This window comes from Crocodylus siamensis, chromosome 5, assembly GCF_052110815.1.
Source record: "Crocodylus siamensis isolate JL-2025a chromosome 5, ASM5211081v1, whole genome shotgun sequence".
Taxonomy (NCBI): Eukaryota; Metazoa; Chordata; order Crocodylia; family Crocodylidae; genus Crocodylus; species Crocodylus siamensis.
In genome coordinates this window covers 200,556,879-200,574,033 of record NC_143399.1, presented here as the reverse complement: position 1 = coordinate 200,574,033, position 17,155 = coordinate 200,556,879, and the positions used below count along the sequence as shown (strand labels likewise).

The 17,155-nt window shown below is 45.8% G+C and overlaps 1 protein-coding gene across 4 annotated transcripts in view; it reads right to left on the bottom strand.

Moving 5' to 3' along the window:
* Positions 1–17,155, bottom strand: part of ADCYAP1R1 (ADCYAP receptor type I) — a 201,710-nt gene that overhangs the window by 45,839 nt on the left and 138,716 nt on the right. For all 4 annotated transcript variants that reach the window (XM_090047840.1, XM_090047841.1, XM_090047842.1 and 1 more), the window contains exons 5-7: positions 3,340–3,375; positions 1,689–1,789; positions 451–548 (exon numbers count right to left, since the gene is read on the bottom strand). In XM_090047840.1, coding sequence (XP_089903966.1) covers positions 451–548; positions 1,689–1,789; positions 3,340–3,375 — 235 coding nt within the window. The remainder of the gene's footprint in view (positions 1–450; positions 549–1,688; positions 1,790–3,339; positions 3,376–17,155) is intronic.

The following is a 17,155-nucleotide window of genomic DNA, read 5'->3' as shown; positions in this document are numbered from 1 at the left end:
GCCAGGGATGCTGCAGTCATGGCACTCTTGCATCTGGGAGCCTGGCTGGCAGCCAGAGCATCGCTGTGGGGGGCCAGTCTCTAGTTTTGGGTGGCATACATTGAAGCTGTATGCCCCACTTTTTTCCACCTGAGTATTTTTGACCCCAGTATCTCCCAGAATCAAACTCCTCTCCTTCCCCCACCCCCCATGCTACAAGACATCAGTGCAGGAAGTGCCTGAATGGGTGGTGTGTGGAACTATAGATGGTAGATGGGTCTGCAGTGTCACGTACTGCGTGGCTGCACTCATCTGGACGCAGCCTGATTCTAAAACAAGCACAACATCCTGCGCATCATCCTATTTTTGTCACTGCTTAGGTAAAAGATTGGAGGGAGTGGGGGAGGGGATGGGCCTTGGTCTCTTTTCCTATGCCTACAAACAGATCACCACTCATTCACAGCAACTCACCTGAAACGACATAGGACAACCATCGCCATGGTGAGGGAAACAAGGGAAGTGCTATATCCAACTGTGTACAGGGCCTTCACAGACAGGTAGTAGTAGTCCTTGAGAAGAAAACACCATGTAGTCATAAACATCACCTTCACTCTTGGGCCAGGATCTGGCTGACTTAACTCACAGGATTAACTCCAGTCATGCCAGACTTCAGTGCCATAAACAGGTTTTGGTTCTTACAGTGTTTGCTAAAGTTTCCCTTTATGTTTTACTATGTATTGTCACTGCCTATGGTACAACCTGAGCTGGCACTGCATTACAGAACTGATGGTTAGGGTAAGGGTTGAACTCTTATCGTTGCATTGACTACTCCATATCTATCCCAAAGTCAGAAAGGATTACATTAAGGGCAGACTGAGTGTGTCTACACGTGCATTTATGGCAGCTTAAATTTACTGAGCAGTAAGTTACTGTGCAGGAAGTGGAAATAGGCTGGCATCTATACGTGCAGATGACCTGGAACTAAATTTAGTCCCGGGTCAGAGCAGCCTGCCATGTGCTCCTGTGGCCACCAGCGGGAGCTCCAGCCCCTGGCCACATGACTGCTAGGTCTTGGGACTATTTTTAGTCCCAAATTGAAGCCAGAGCTGGCTGCCAGCACTTGGGACTAACTTTAGTCCCAAACTGAAGCCAGGAGAGGTGGCCAGCCAGGAGTCCTGGGGCGGGGCCTACGCTAGCTCCCCAGTGGCTGGGCAGACCCAGAAGGGCAGACTCCTGGGTTACTGTGCAGTAATGCATCTACATGTGCATTATTGTGCAGTAAATAGTCAGGCATAAATTTGATACCTGCACGTGCAGGTATCAAATTTACACTCAAGTCAGTGTAAGTCACCATATTTACACCATAGTATGGGCATATACATCTAGACGTGCACTCATATTGCGCAGTAATTTCAGTTATTGTACAGTAGATGCACTTGTGTAGACATGCCCCCTATGAACTCCTTGCTTAATTGGTGAGGATTCATTAGTGCATATAAGAACTATGTGCTATATGAGTTATAAGCTTACAGAAAAACCCATAGTATAACAGAATATAAGGAAAACCTCACATGCTACTCTTCTGAGCTTGCATTTATATATGTGAATTATTTCACTTGGATCACCATTCAGTGGCTTCAGACTGGACTCACAGCAAACACAGGCATGCTATGTCATTAACCTGTGTTTAGCATTAAGCTATTTCCTACCTGGTTTATAGGCTCGGTGAAATTCTCATCAAAGCAGGCATCGTAGTAATGAGGGAAGGGTTCAGACCAACCATCTTCTGTGCAATTTCTGCTGATGTCCCCTATATTAAGTATCATAGCAAAGTTACAGAGTATGATGTTGTCAAATCTAACCAAAGAACATGCCTTCCTTGGAGCGTTGCCATATGATAGGTGGCTTGGGTGTTGCAATTTATGCTCTAACTGGTTCAGAAGGCTGAAATTACGGGAATGTTGTAAACAGAGCCTCTGTTGCCAGTGACAATAACTGGCATACTCATTTCCGTATACGGTTATTCAGGATGCTCTACCAGCTCATGGCTTTTTTGAGAGCTTATGTCCAAACTCTCCAACCTGTCTGAAAAGCTTGAGGCCTGTTGGTGAATGCATCACGTTCTTGTTGGAGCCAAACCTGGGCAATGCTTTTGTTTTATTGAGCCGTTACAGTTACTTCTGCTCTGACTCTACCTGTTTGACTGTCTTGCTTTTGCATTCGCACTCAGCGGTTACAGTTTTAGAGCCACTTTGTTAAGGCGCACATGGTGTAAATGGCACTGACCTTATTTTTAATCATGTCTTCATCCCTAAATGGAGCCGAACGTGTGTGTAATCATTTCACTCTCTTAGGAGTCCTGTGCTACTTTGAGAATTTCCAGAATTCATACTTTCACAACAGTTCGGAGTTTTCCAGATAAACTTCCCACAAATCAAAGAATCAGGATTTTTTTTTACTGCTTTCCTACTACTGTTAAGGTAGTAAATAAGAATTATAATGATAGCCTTGTCAGACTGTAGTAGTCACCAACTGATATATAAATGCTCCTCATATTGCTCCAGGTAACACACTACTAAGTGTGTTTTTTCAATAATTAGAATTGATCAGAAACATAACATCCAGCTGGCAGGAAAAGAAGCCTGGTTTTTTCTTTTTGGAATAGGATTTAAACAATAAAAAACATAATTTTCCTTACCTAGAGGAGACTGGACTTTGGTTTCCAAGAGGGCAAAATCACCTATTAAACCAGAGATATGGTCCTTCCCTGTCCTAGTATCCATGGAAATCAGTCAACAGATGCCAACTGATTTCTATGGTCTTGGAATAAGGCCCAAACTTGATTTTACCTTTGAGAAAGGGTGTAATTGTAAATATGGATTCACCTGATAGCTTCTATGATAGACACACCTACGCTGAAGTTACATACACAGCAAGAATAAAACGGAGCTAAGGTTGAGAGTGTATCTCAGCATTGTAAAATAGACAACATTAGAGGGATACTGCAATAATCCCCAAAATAAAGGACTGGCAAGCCAAGAAATAATGAGCTAAGATAAAACGTAAAAGAAATATGAAGGCATAAAATCCAACGATTACATCACCCAAACAACCTTAACTTCTGCCTGGTAGGATACAATACAATGCCACAAGGTTTTGAATAAAACACTTTAAATGATGTATTCACAGATTATTTTTAAGTGCTTTGAAGTTATATTAGATATTATTGCTTATAATAATAGCTAGTATCTAACTTAGATTTTAGTGTGACATTGTAGCGTGTACTCCAGCATCCTAGAGAGAGATAAGCCAGAAGCAAAGAGATATAAAAAAGGAGGAGACAACAGAGCTGTTTCTCACCTGTGTGTGTTTGCCCCATGTTATCCACTTCCCAACCTGAAGAAAAGAAATACATAACATAGATGACTATTTTAACTTACCAAGTGATTTTTTCCCCCCTCTATCCAGGAAACGTAAGTGACAGTCACTGGAAAGAAATGTCCAGGTACCTAATCAAAACAATACTTGCAAGGGAGGCAATGCAGAGGGGAAAGAAATAGAGATACTTGTAATACTGCTCAGTAGCTCTGTGTGCTGTTCTGTTCCCAGAAGGGGATGGTAAATAAGGGAGACAAAGCTGGGACTCAAGATATGTGGACACCTATCCCTTGCTTTATATGCAACTAATTTCAGTAAGAAGGCCCTTGCTAGAGGCACGTCTGCACAGCGAAGGTACCCCAAGGCAAATCAGCCTGTAATTTGGCTCTTCGGCCCAAGCTCCCCTTGTGGGCATTCCCAGCATGCAATAAGTGCAACATGGACTACTCCAGCTAGAAAAGCACCACATACTGACTGCCCACCGTGAGCGGCATCAAGACGAGTTAGTACAGAACTGGGAGTGCACCAGAAACACACACCCGGGTTTATGTTCTTCAGTGATTTCTCCAGCTGGGTAGGGCCAGAGGTAACAACATGCAGCTTATGGATTCGGTTTGATATTATGAACTCTCTGTAAATGGTTAAACTCTAGGGACCGTTCTCATTGTATTCTAACCATGAGGGGCTACACTGCTACCTGAAGATCCAGCTGCTTGCTAAAAATCTTTCAGTTCAGTTCATTTTCTAGGAGGCAGGACAGCAACCGACTCCACTAAGGTTTTGTGAGGGTCTTTCAGTCACTGGGATAGATGAAAGCCAGGATACCTACTGATGGGGTGGGGGTATGTATACAACATTCACATGCATATGTATAGATAATGAAAGAAAGGCCTCCTAACTACTCAGCTTCCTTAATGACGTACTGCTAAGGTTTGGAGCCTGGAATCCATGCCAAAGGGCACGCATGATTTGCAGATGAGACAGACAGGCAAACTGACCAATCACAGCAATTCCCAAAAGTCTGTGGATACATCTGAGGTCATAATCATATTGGTCTACAGGCAGAAGGAATTGGAAGTCTTGGCAGAGGTGATATCTTTTATTAGGCCAATTGGATATTTGCAAACCAATTCTTTATTTGCAAGCTTTCGGGTGCGTACACCCTTCTTCAGGCACAGGAGAACACAATTTTACAATCTTGTCAGGTATCCAGGTTGTAGCCGTATTGGTCTAGAGCATTGGTTCTCAAACTTATATTTTTCGTGGACCACTTGAAAATTGCTGAGGGTCTCAGTGGACCACTCAAACTTTTTTTTTTTTGTTCTACAAATCAAAGCACATAACTGGCATTTTACTATCAGTAGCCTTACCTTCCTAATGCAATGGATGTGCCTGTTTTTTTTTCCTGGGAAGTCAGGTATAATGTTTGTCAGCTTCAGCCTTAGACCACCTTTCTGCGGACCACCCGAATGGAGTTAGCAGACCAGTGGTGATCCGCAGACCACAGTTTGAGAACTTCTGGTCTAGAGCAGGGGTGACCAGCCTGCAGCTCCAGAGCCACATGCGGCTCTTCAGAAGTTAATTTGGAAGCTGATCACCGTGTGCTTGTCAAGGAGACTCATATTAACTTTTGATAGATAGATAGATAGATTTTATCTAGATAGATAGATAGATAGATAGATCTCTCTCTCTCTCTCTCTCTATATATATATATAGTTGCAAATATCTAGTTGGTCTAATAAAAGATACCACCTCTGCCATGAGTTTTGATTCATTTTACAAACTTGGCATTCTCCTATGCCTAAAGAAGGGCGAGTATGCCCGAAAGCTTGCAGATAAAGATTTTGATTTTTTGTGTGCAAATATCTAGTTGGTCTCAATCAGATGAAAGGTGAAGCCACACGGTGGCAGTGTTGAACCTGAGAAGAAGACAAACCACAGTGCTGTGTTCTTTATAGTGTCTGGACATGTTCTGTCACTGCTCTGCTGGTCAAATATAACCAGTCAAATAAAAAGAAGCCAACAATATTTTATCTACCCGTTGCAGGTTAAATGTTGGGATTTATTGTATCAAAATGCCCTCTGACCGTGCAATGCTAATTCCAAGGATAAAATGCAAGTATTAATGACAGAACCTGTCATGTTCCAGAAGATCTTTTATACACAGTTAAATGGTGAGAGATGCTGAGAAATGTCTCCTGATTTTGCTGAAAGAGGAGAGAGAAGCACCCAAGGACAGAAATCATGCATAGGTCCTTTTCAGCAGAAAAGAATAGGAATCCAGCAGTTATGTTTTCATAGTTTCATAGTTGTTAGGGCCTGGAAGGGACCTTACAGATCATCAGGTCCAGCCCCCATACACTTGGGCAGGATAGATGGCTGGGATCAGATGACCCCAGCAAGAATTTTTAGGATAACATGATTTTTCTTATTGCTGTGATTCTTCTAACGAAGTCAATTTTCAAAGCAAGTAAAAGGTCTTCTATGTGAAGATCCCGCTGTGAATAGCGGTCCAGGGAAACAAGCAGACAGCCAGCAGCAAACCTAAGACTAAGCTTTGTGCACTGTGCATCCTCCTGCTCCTCCCCATTCACATCCATCTCAGGCAAGTTGGGCTGCGTGATTTGTTTGCATACACGTATTCAACATCAAATGTGTTGATTCAATTCACTAGTGACTTGGGATGACTAATATTGAAAATTGTGAGCAGAATACCAACGCAATCACTGGCTTCTATGGAAGAGTCGAACTTCCGTTCCTTCACTTGTTGTTGTGTGTGCGCGCGCGCGCATGCACATGCACGCGTGCATGCATGCATGAAAATATTTTCAAATACTGATTACATCGCAAATACTGGGGCTGGTTTGCCAACGTTTTGCACTGTCCAAATTCACTAAATGATTTATTTGGCAAATACTATTGGAACTGCTCTTATAATAAGAATTATTAAATATATGAAAGAGACCCAAGAGCACAGTTCAGATCACACTGCTATTAATAGGAACCCTGCTATACCTGGTATTGGGAACAGGATCAGATGCCCAGCTTGAGTGCTTTGTTGATCACTTAGGTCCCAAACCAACCCTCGCTGACATCAGCAGGAAAACTTGTATAGGAACTACCACACTGGATCAGACTCGCAGCCTCGGTAGTCCAGATTCCTGTCTCCAGCAATGCTCAGGATCATCATTTCATAGTCCAACTCCCTGCCATGGCAGGAAAGAGTACTGGGGTCAAACGACCCCAGCAAGGTGATTGTCCAGCCTCCTCTTAAAGACCCCCGGGGTAGGAGCCAGCACCACTTCTCTTGGAAGTTGGCTCCAGATCCTAGCCGCCCTGACCGTGAAGTCGTGCCTCCTGATATCTCATCTGAATTACCCTCTGCCAGCTTGTGACTGTTATTTCTAGTCACTCCTGGCAATGCTCGGGGGAACAGGGACTCCCCCCAATGCCTGCTGGTCCCCTCTGACTAGTTTGTGACAGGCCACTAGATCCCCCTCAGCCTTCTCTTGTGGAGGCTGAACAGGTTCAGGTCCCGTCGCCTCTCCTCGTAGGGCCTGCCCTGCTGTCCCCGATCATGCGAGTGGCCTCCTCTGGACCCTCTCCATGCTGTCCACATCCCTCCTGAAGTGTGGTGCCCAGAACTGCTTTTTAACCCCTCGTCCAAGTCACTGATGAAGATGTTGAACAGTGCGGGCCCAAGTACCGATCCCTGGGGGACCCCACTGCCCACATCCCTCCAGGTCAAAAATGACCCATCTGCCACCACTCTCTGGGTGTGGCCCTTCAGCCACTTGGTGACCCAACTGACTGTGTATTTGTTGACACCACAGTCCCCCAGTTTTTTAATGAGAACGGGGTGAGAGACGGTGTTGAAGGTCTTCCAGAAGCCCAGGAAGACGATGTCCACTGCTACTCCTGCATCTAAGGATTTGGTGACCTGGTCGTAGAAGGCCACCAGGTCGGTCTGACAGGACCTGCCGCTAATGAACCCGTGTTGGTTGCCCCTAAGCATAATCTCCTCCGCCGGCCCCTCATGAACATGTGCCAGGATAATTTTCTGAAAAAGCTTACCCAGGATCAAGGTAAGACTAACTGGCCTATAGTTCCCCAGGTCCTCCTTCCTTCCTTTTTTGAAGATGGGAACCACGTTGGTCCTCTTCCAGTCCTCTGGCACCACACCAGAGCACCACGAGTACTCGTAAAGCCGTGCCAGGGGTCCCGCAATGACCTCAGCTAATTCCCACAGCACTTGGGGGTGGAGATTGTCTAGACTAGCTGATTTAAATGCGTCCAGTCCCTCCAGAAGTTCCCTGACTAGATCCTCCCTTACCCTTGGCCTGGGTGCGCCTCCCCTGGGGCCTGAGGTGGGCCTGGTGGGGGGGCTGATATGATCACTGCTCAGGAAAATGAAGGCAAAGAAGTCATTAAATAGGTTAGCTTTGTCATCTGGTGCGACGACCAGATTTCCTAGCGTGTCCTGCAGGGGCCCCACGTTACCCGGTGCCTTCTTTTTGCTCCCTATATATTTAAAAAAGGACTTCTTGTTGTCCTTGATCCGAATAGGTAGTCCCAGTCCCATCTCTGCCTTGGCCTTTCTGACCCCCCCTGCATGCCTGAGCAATGGCAGTATAATCCTCCCTGATGATGGCCCCTCCCTACCATCAGGTGTGCGCCTCCCTTTTAGCTAGGAGACATTCCTGTAGGCTTTTGGTGAGCCATGGGGGCTTTTGCGCCCTCCTGCTCCCTTTGATCCGTGTTGGGATTACCTCCCACTGGGCTTGGAGGATAGTCTTCTTAAGAAGCGACCGCTTTTCTTGGACACCCGGCTCCCCTCCCCTCCGGGACCTCAGTGCCTTCCCGACTATTCTCCTTAGCTCATTGAAGTCCGCCCTCCTGAAATCTAGGGCTGCTGCCTTGCTGCAGGCCTTTGCCACCTTGCGCTGGATGGTGAATCCCAGCAGGTGATGATCACTGTCACCCAGGTGGTCGAGCACCCGCAGGCCCCTCACCAGGTTGTCGCTGGTCGCCAGCCCCAGGTCCAACAAGGCGTCTCCCCTGGTGGGGCTGTGCACCTCCTGGGTTGGATGGAGGTCCTGCATTCTGGCTAGGAACCTACATGAGCGGTCAGACCTGGCTGACTGCTCTTCCCAGCAGATGTCTGGGAAGTTCGGGTCACCCATGATGACCACGTCCTTTGACCTAACTACCTCCAGAAGATGACTTAAGAATTCCAGGTCTAGCTCTTCCCCTTGGTCGGGGGGTCTGTAGCAGACCCCCACCGTTAAGTCTCTTTCCCCTTGACTGCCTTGTATCCTAACCCAGAGCACTTCCATGTGCCCCTCCTCTGACCCTGTGCTACTTGATGAGGATGTGTATTCCTCCTTAATGTAGAGTGCCACACCCCCGCCTTTCCTCCCTGTCCTGCCTATAGCCCTTGATATTCACCGCCCAGTTGTGCGTTGGGTCCCACCATGTTTCAGTGAGCTTCACTATGTCTGGGTTGGTGTCAGCTAGCAGGAGGGTAAGTTCCTCCTGCTTGTTTCCCATACAAGGGTTTGTGTGGAGACATTTGAGGCCTCCTGAGGATGTGTGCACTAGCCCCCTAATCACAGCATTGCCCTGGCCCCTGTTTCTTCCCTGTGTATTTGTTCCACTCGTTGGTCTAGGCCGGGCTGTACTTGCGAGTGCTGCTTGGTTTAGCGGACCAAGGCTTACTCCTCCCTCATCTTCCCCTTCCCCCGACGATGCTTCAGATGCTTCAAAGAAAGGTGCTCGAAACCCCATAGCAAGCAAACATCAGATAACCTGTCCCCCAGCTCCCCTATTCCTGTAACCAGGGTTGGTACTGAGAATTGGAAGCAGGCGCTCTATTCTTCTAGTACAGCCCATGCTTCACTTCCAAACAAAGATTAAGCAAGCTATGCCCCACTCCCCATCCTAATAGTCTAAAAAGTAAAGGAAGAAATACATGACTGTAATATTTTTGTTTGTCTAGCTGCTTCGGTGGCTTTCAGATACACTAATGATGGAACATTGGATTTTGGTTAATTCTGTATTTCATGACATTTGCAATCTCAGCCATAACATTAGACAAATAGTAGCACTGTGAAATGAAGAGCCTTTTTATGTTAAAGAAAAAATTCCCTCTCTAGCCAAATTACTATTGCATTTTTAACTGTGTTGGACATAATTAATGGATTTACATCTTCTGCAATGTTAATTTTCCCATTGTTGTAGCGGCAAATTTCCATTTTATTAACATTTTTTTTTTCTACAGTCCCGAATTCGCTCACGCATTACTGAAAGTTCCAAGAGAACCTTTTACTATCTGGAGCTTTTAGATTTTATCCATCAACCTAATTTTCACTAATATGTTAAGCCACTGGAAAGTCAATTAGATTTATGCTCTACATTATGCTCTGCATTACAACTAGAAGTCAAAGCCAATCATATGAGTCTGAGGATAAAAAACATATTATAAATGTCATTGGGGGAAGTTACAAGCCATTTGTTGGCTTTAGAGTCATGGGTTTCACCCTCATGAAGTCTCTGGTACACACAGATGCATGCATCTGAAACCAGAACAGGGACTAAAGACACATGTTCTTACAGGGGGGCAATTTTTTTTCAGACGTCTAGTCCTATTCAGTTCAGTTGGAGTATACCTGAGCTAGAAGTTGATCTTACATACATATGCAGGGTTATAGGTTAAATCTAAATAGAGAATGATAGACAAGTAGGTATGGAAGGGACCTCCAGGGGTCATTTAGTCCGGCTCTCTGCTCAAGGCAGGAACATCCCTATCCATGCCATCCCATGCAAGACCTTGTCTAGCCCACCCCTAAAACTACACAATCAACCCACACAACTCCAAGGCATATTGTCCAAAGACACCAAGAGCACCCTAATCTACCACAGGTAAAGTAGGGAGGACAATGGCTGTCTGTCCCACTGCTGCAGGGGGTATCAAAATGCACTCATGGGATCCAAGGAAGGAGGCCACCTCCCTCACTACAGAGAAGCCAAAAGACCCTCCCCCCACCAATCCATACCAGTCCTTTCTGATACCAAATGTGGCTATTGGTGTGACCCTGAGCATCTAACCAGGAACCTCTGGGTTTTAGCCCCAGCAGGAATATTGGCACACTCCAGCCAAAATCCCCAGCCTTGGCTGCAGCCAACACCCAATGCCTCTGAGGAAGGCAACCCTTTTCCCTTTAACACCTGCAACACTAGGGGGAAAAAAATCTTCCTAGCCCCATGTGGCAATAAGCAAAGCCAGGAGAAAGGGAAAACCAAGCACCTCCATTCTCCTCTGCAACTTGGGGAACTCAGGGATTGTTGACCGGGCCCAGCTAGCCTTTTAAAGAGGGTAACATTTGGGCTTTAGGACGTTATGATATTTTTCTCACAAGGGTACATGTGGGATCCCAGCACCATACCACCGCCATCCTTTCAATCTGGATCAGATTCTCAGCCCTTCATTAGGACAAGGGCATAGTTTTGTTTTCAATGGGGAGAGTGAATAGATTCAGAGATGCAATCACATTCCTTGGCTGCCACTTCCTTCTGGCTGCAAAGCCTATAAAGAACGGGTGCAGAACACGATGTCCCAAAGAGCTGTTCCCGGGGGGAGCGGGGCGGGCGTCACTTACCACTGCTTTACTTCAGCAGTAGGTCGCTACAACTCCAGAGAGAGATCAATGGCATTGCACTAGTGCTCAATGATGTAATGGCAGGGAGGATCAGTCCCCAAACATCCAGAGGTTACAAGAAAGCACAGCTTGGCTTTGAAACTCCCAGGCTAAGAGAGAATTGCATTGAAGACCTTGACAATGCCTGTACCAAAGCTGATGCGATGCCTTTTTTGCAGAAAGTTTCACTATGTTGGCTCTCACCCCATTCCTCTTGCTACATTATTCTCAGGACACCGACACTGGAAGTCCTCCTAGTGCATTGAAATTCTCAAATGGATCAGAGGAAACACACTGAGTTGATTACAACGGTTCAGATTCAAAGGTGCTACAGAGAAAACCATTTTCAAAAATAAGCAAACAGATAGTATTTTCTCTTCATTTGCATTTTAGATTGATAACCAGTCGTTAAATGCTCCAATTCAAGTTTTGCATTAATGAATTATGTTCAAATCTACATAGTGAGCCCAGTAAATTGCAGCAGAATTTTAGCTATAGGCAGTTTCAATGACTAATATCCATTGAATCATATACTTAAGCAATATCGGTAATTGTTTATATTCTTCATATCTTTTACACCGAAGTCAAAACCTGTTAGACAAAGCATTATTTGTCTAACCTATTGTTTGATAGATAATTTGCCTTGGCATTTGATCAGCCCTACTAGATGTTCTCGCCTCACGCAATAGCCTTTTCATGGGCTCCTAGAGAGAGGAGGTGACAAGGAATTGGAGCAATAAGGAATGGGTGGTAGGACTCATGCTTTCTACTACATTAGTGGCAGCCTAGAGATCTTTTGCAGTCCCATAAAATGATGGGGAACCACATGTCCTGATTTCCAATACAGCTCTATTTAGATCTTCTGCGTCCCAGGTTCATGTATTAACTACACAACGATTCTACTTGAAGAAGAGTCACTTATGGATGTGACTTTTGACAGAGGAGAAATGTCATGGCCCTGCTAAAATCCAAGTGTCACAACTCTCTCATTAGACTGCAGATACACAACAAATTTAGGTCACATCATATTTCACCTATTGGGTGCCTATATAGGATCCAATTTCACCTGGCTTGGATCCTGGAAAAGCTGTTAATGCAAAGAAGTAGGTAGCTCTCCCTCCTCCTTGCTGCTTCTTGTGATTTAATCTTCAGGAGAAGATGAAGGCGTTTTACAAAAGCAGGGGTGCTAATTGTTGAGCAGGATGGCACAGGACTGCCTTTCGGTGCCTAAGTGCCAAGTAAATGCCAAAGATGTGGCAGAAAACTGGCCCTTAAGTTTCGGGTTGTGTCTGCAGGGAAAGGGAACAGAAGCTTCCAAGCTAAGGCCAAGAAGCCATATATAATAATCACTTAAACCTCAGTGAATATTTAGACTGGCATCCTCATGCCAACTTTCTCCCTGCTGCTCTCTCTCCCAGCTGGCAGCGGCACTGATTGATCTCACCTTCCTGTGCTTCTCTAGGAGAACATAGGATTAACCCTTTAGTTCAGTTCCACCTTTTCAGTGGCACAGCAGGCTCCAAAGATGATAACGGAGGGCTTCGGCGCTCACCAAGCCCCCAAATAACCTGTTGTTATTTTTTTTGCATACTCACAATCCATTGCAACAGGGTCTGTTGATCCCAGATTGGCCTCCTCAGCCAATTTTGGACTCGCAGGTAAGAAAATCATGGAAAACAACCGTCCTTAACTGCAAGGGACTGCTGAAGAAGAAGACTGACAATCCCATATTTAGTATTATAGGTTGGTGCATCAGCCCAGATGAGGTGATGCCAGCAGATTCCAGTGGATTCAGGGTCAGGCTCCTTATAAATGTCGGGGGAGAGACAGCCAGAGAGAAAAAGGGAACATACTTTTTACAAGCACTGCTATGCTGTTATCTAGGTGGACCATTAGCTTCTTGGGCAGCAGTTGTGTCTCCTTCTGTGTCTTGTGTGGCACTGATTGGATGAGTACCACTTAATTAGCACGTGACTAATAAATAACAGAACCATGTCTCCTGACAGGCTCTGCAGCTTCTATCGCAGGGGCCTTCGCCTCCTCCTCCCATTGCTTCAGGCTGCTCCTATGCACCAGACTATGTTTAGCCAGCTGGTAATGCTGCAGTTAGGAACAGTGGGCCAGACACACAGCCACATTTCTGGGGCTTACAAAGCTGCCCTCACCTGCTTACACACAGCTTTGCCTCCCTCCATGACCACCTTCCCATTTGCAATGTCCTCTGTTCACACATGCAAGCTCTCCCACATGCTCCGACTACTTCAACTCCCTCCCTTCCACCTCCCAGCTCTTCTGCAAGCCACTCACGCACTGGCTCCTTGTCATCATCTTGTGATCAGGTTCTGCAGAAACCAGCAGCTCAGCGAGGCTAGAAATCATAGAGAAGTCGGCTGGAAGGGACCTTCAGAGGTCATCTAGTCCAACCCCCTGCCCAATGCAGGAGCATCCCTACCCAAACCAGGTGTCAAGGCTCTAAAACTTCTCCTGCGCTGAAGTCCCTGCCATTGTTCCCACTGCCACAGATCCACCTGTTGTCACACCTCATGGGATGCTCTAAATTAGGGATTAAATGTCAGGAATCATTGTCCTTAGCATTTACTACATCCTGCCCTTCCCATGTCCAAGGTGTTTGGTCAGCCTTAGCACTCACATGGTTATCACTGCAGAGCTCAGGAGCATCTTCCAGTCCATAGTGACTGACTTAGGCACAGTGAAATCAAGTGACTTGTAAAAGGCAAAGCAGCAAGGCAGGGGCACTGCTGGAAAAAGAAACCAGGTTTGCTAATGGTCAGAGCCAAGTGGATTCATCCAGGTCATATGCCTGATGGCATGGCCTAGCAGAGGACAGCTTGAGAAGATTGTGTTTACACCACACCATAGCTAAAACATGGCTAAAACACCAAAATGTGGGGCAAGTGGCACTTAAGTATACCACGAGACCAGGTAAGCGTTATAGTGGGGGTGGTAGGGCTAACAGAAGAAGGTGTAAACAGTTGTACACCATTATTTTTTTTTTAATTGAAGGCTCTGATACAAGCAGCGGACGGAGGTCACCATAGAAATGGTAAAAATCATTAAAAAAAACCTATGTACACCTCTTACTCTGAGGCCAGTTGTCACAGAAACATCAGTCAAACCCTAGGATCAGAGCAGACACAGTCCAAGACATTGCCAGCAACAGCATAGGGGGAAAGCAAGAATAAGTGCTATAGAGGAAGGGGGGAAAAGTCCCTTCTCAAAGACAGTTTAATTGAAGTGAATTAAACCCCTGCCTGAATGAAACTGGACCTTTGCAAAACTCAATGAGAAGGGAAGGGAGGCCGGCAGGTTGTTTGACGTTCCGACATCACAAAAAGCCACCATAAAGAGTGGAAAAAATTAGCACTCGTGTGTCAAGAATATGAGGGAAGGGGAAAATGAGCAAGAACGCATGATCTTCCCCAAAGGCAAATGGCACAATTACTCCCAGGTTGTACATGTAGGGAGGAGAGTGGGAAGTCATACGTATATTACTTCCCATCCAAGTCTGAGGCAAGGAGTATGTGAACCCTCACAGAATATAACAGCTACAACCTCAAGCCGTGACGGGAGGGACGATGGCATTCTCCAAGGGTGAACACCAGTCCAAGGCTTTGCTAGTGGCTTTGCGGCCTGTTACAATCATCTCTTGCCATCAGCTAAATTTTCTCACCTCGTACACTAGCCTTTTCTAGCTCCTAGGTAGAGGGCGCAATCGGGAATTGGAGTGATAAGGAATGCGTAGTAGGTCTCACGCTTTGCTGCATTAGTGGCAGCGTAGAGAGCTTTTGCAGTCCCACAAAACGATGGGGAACCACATGCCCTGATCTTCTAATACAGCACTGCCCAAACAAGACAGATGGAGGGGTGGAGGGAGGACATTGCATACCAGGATGTATCCTGAACAGATTATAAGAACGTAAGAACTGCCATTTACTGGGTCAGACCATAGGTCTATCTTTCCCAATCTGCTGTGTCACACTGTATCGGAGAGTGGATGCTGAAAGGGAGTGTGAACTGGGTCTGATCAGGGATTTTTCCACCGTTCCTGTCTGCCTTGCAGCCTCCAGCATTTAAGGTCTGATTCAGAAGCTGTATCCTTCACTCCCCGGCTGAATAGCTACTGATGCCCTTTTCCTCCAAGAATAATTCAGTCCCTTTTCGAATCTGACTACACTGTCAGCTTTCACAACATCTGGTGGCAACAATTTTCTTGCTTTACTTGCATGCTGTGTGAAAAAAACCCAACCTTCCTTTTGTTAGTTTTAAACTTCCTATGTACAGGCAGCCCCCACTTAGCACTCTTAATTGGATCCTGAAAAACCGAATTGTAAGCGAAACTAGCGTTAAGCGAAACCGAAAGTTTTTGACGACCCAAGACGGCGACCGCAAGTGTTTTTAATGACCCCAGATGGCAACCGTGGGTGTTATAATGAAAGCCACTGAGCACCAAGGGGAATCAGGTATCAGTTTAAAATGAGCGCTATAGCAAAATAGCACTAAGCAAAACGTTATGTGGGGGTTGCCTGTACTCATTTCATTTTGTGACCACTATACACTTATACCACTTCAATCAGTATTGCACCAGTATAAAAAAAAACAACAACAAGTGGGCAAAAAATTCAAGCTCCTAAACCAGGATAACTTCCCCAAATCGTGTGCAGAATAAGCCAGAAAATATCTGGGATAACAGTCCATCAGAGATTGCAGTGGTTTAGGTGTCATCTATCCACCCCTGCCCTGGGGAAGCCACTTGCTAAAGGCAAGTAACTTCCACCACCTGCAGATATGGCACATTAATAACCATATACTGCATGCAGCTATCTAGGATAGGTCCAAGTGTGTCCCTTCCTGATCCCAATAAAATTGGAATACAGCCACTGTAAATTATACCACAACACAGACATCATCTATCTATGCTATTTCTTTGCTGTGAATATTTCCCTCTCATTACCATTGCAGACTAGAATGGTTTATGCTGTAGAAGCAGGGTCAGGCTGACTTTCAAGCAGTCCTGCTTGTTTTAGAGTTGCTGGGGAAAAACATAGTCTACAAACTGTGAAATTACCAGCAATAAAAGCCAGCTGGAGAGGAGCACTGTCTGTTAAGACCTAATGTTGCTGTCTCTCCAAAGGACTCAAAGGAACAGTCATAAGGAGGACCCCGATCAAAAACCTAGAATCCCAACCTGTTTTTTAATGCCTCTATTTAGCCAGGAATTTATGCCCTTCCCTCTTGAGTAAGGATAGTTTTTTGGGACTTGACCAATTCTAGGCAAGAATACTGAGGGAGATTCTAGCTGGAGATACCTTTGAAAGCTAACCAAAAAACGTCAGCTGGGTTTCTTTTGGATTTTGCTTCTAAAGAGGTTTGTGTCAAATTGAACATGGGGTTACTCACGTGCCATATTCTTAGGAGACCACTTCTGTCTGGATGCATCCACATGAGACATTTACTGCGAGCTCTCTAATTCAGCAAAGTCTCAGCATCTACACATGTGGCCCTATTAGGCTGCAGAAAACGAATAAGTGCCACTGTATGTTACTACATGTCAATACAAATACTGTCCTACAGTGGCGCTACTTAGTGCAAAGCAATGTGTGTACAGATGCTGATGGGCCTGGCTGGGGCACGAGGGTGCTTTAGTGGGGGCTTCCTGCTGGCTAGCCCCACAATGTAGCACCCTCGTGCCCCAGCCAGCCCCTCCGCAGCACAATTAGCTGGGTCAGAGCAACCCCAGGCTGGTAGGCCAACCCCCCCCCCCCCAGGACCCCTTTGATTTGGGGTGGCTCCAACCCACCTGAACATGCTGCAGTACCAGGGGCACGTGCAGAGGCAGTGCCTGGGAGCAATAAATTCCTGCACAAATCGCACCAGAGTTTATTCAGTCAAATTCATGAGTAGACACAGCACCTATGTTCTGTCCCCTTAGTGGAGCTCAGTGGAATATAATTGCTCTCTTAGCAATATATATATGTGCTCCCTGACTTTGGAGTTAGCCTCCCTTGTCAGTTTTCCTGATAAGAGCTTGAAAAACCAAACATGGCAGAAAAGTACTTGGGCTTGAAATCCAGACCCCAGCT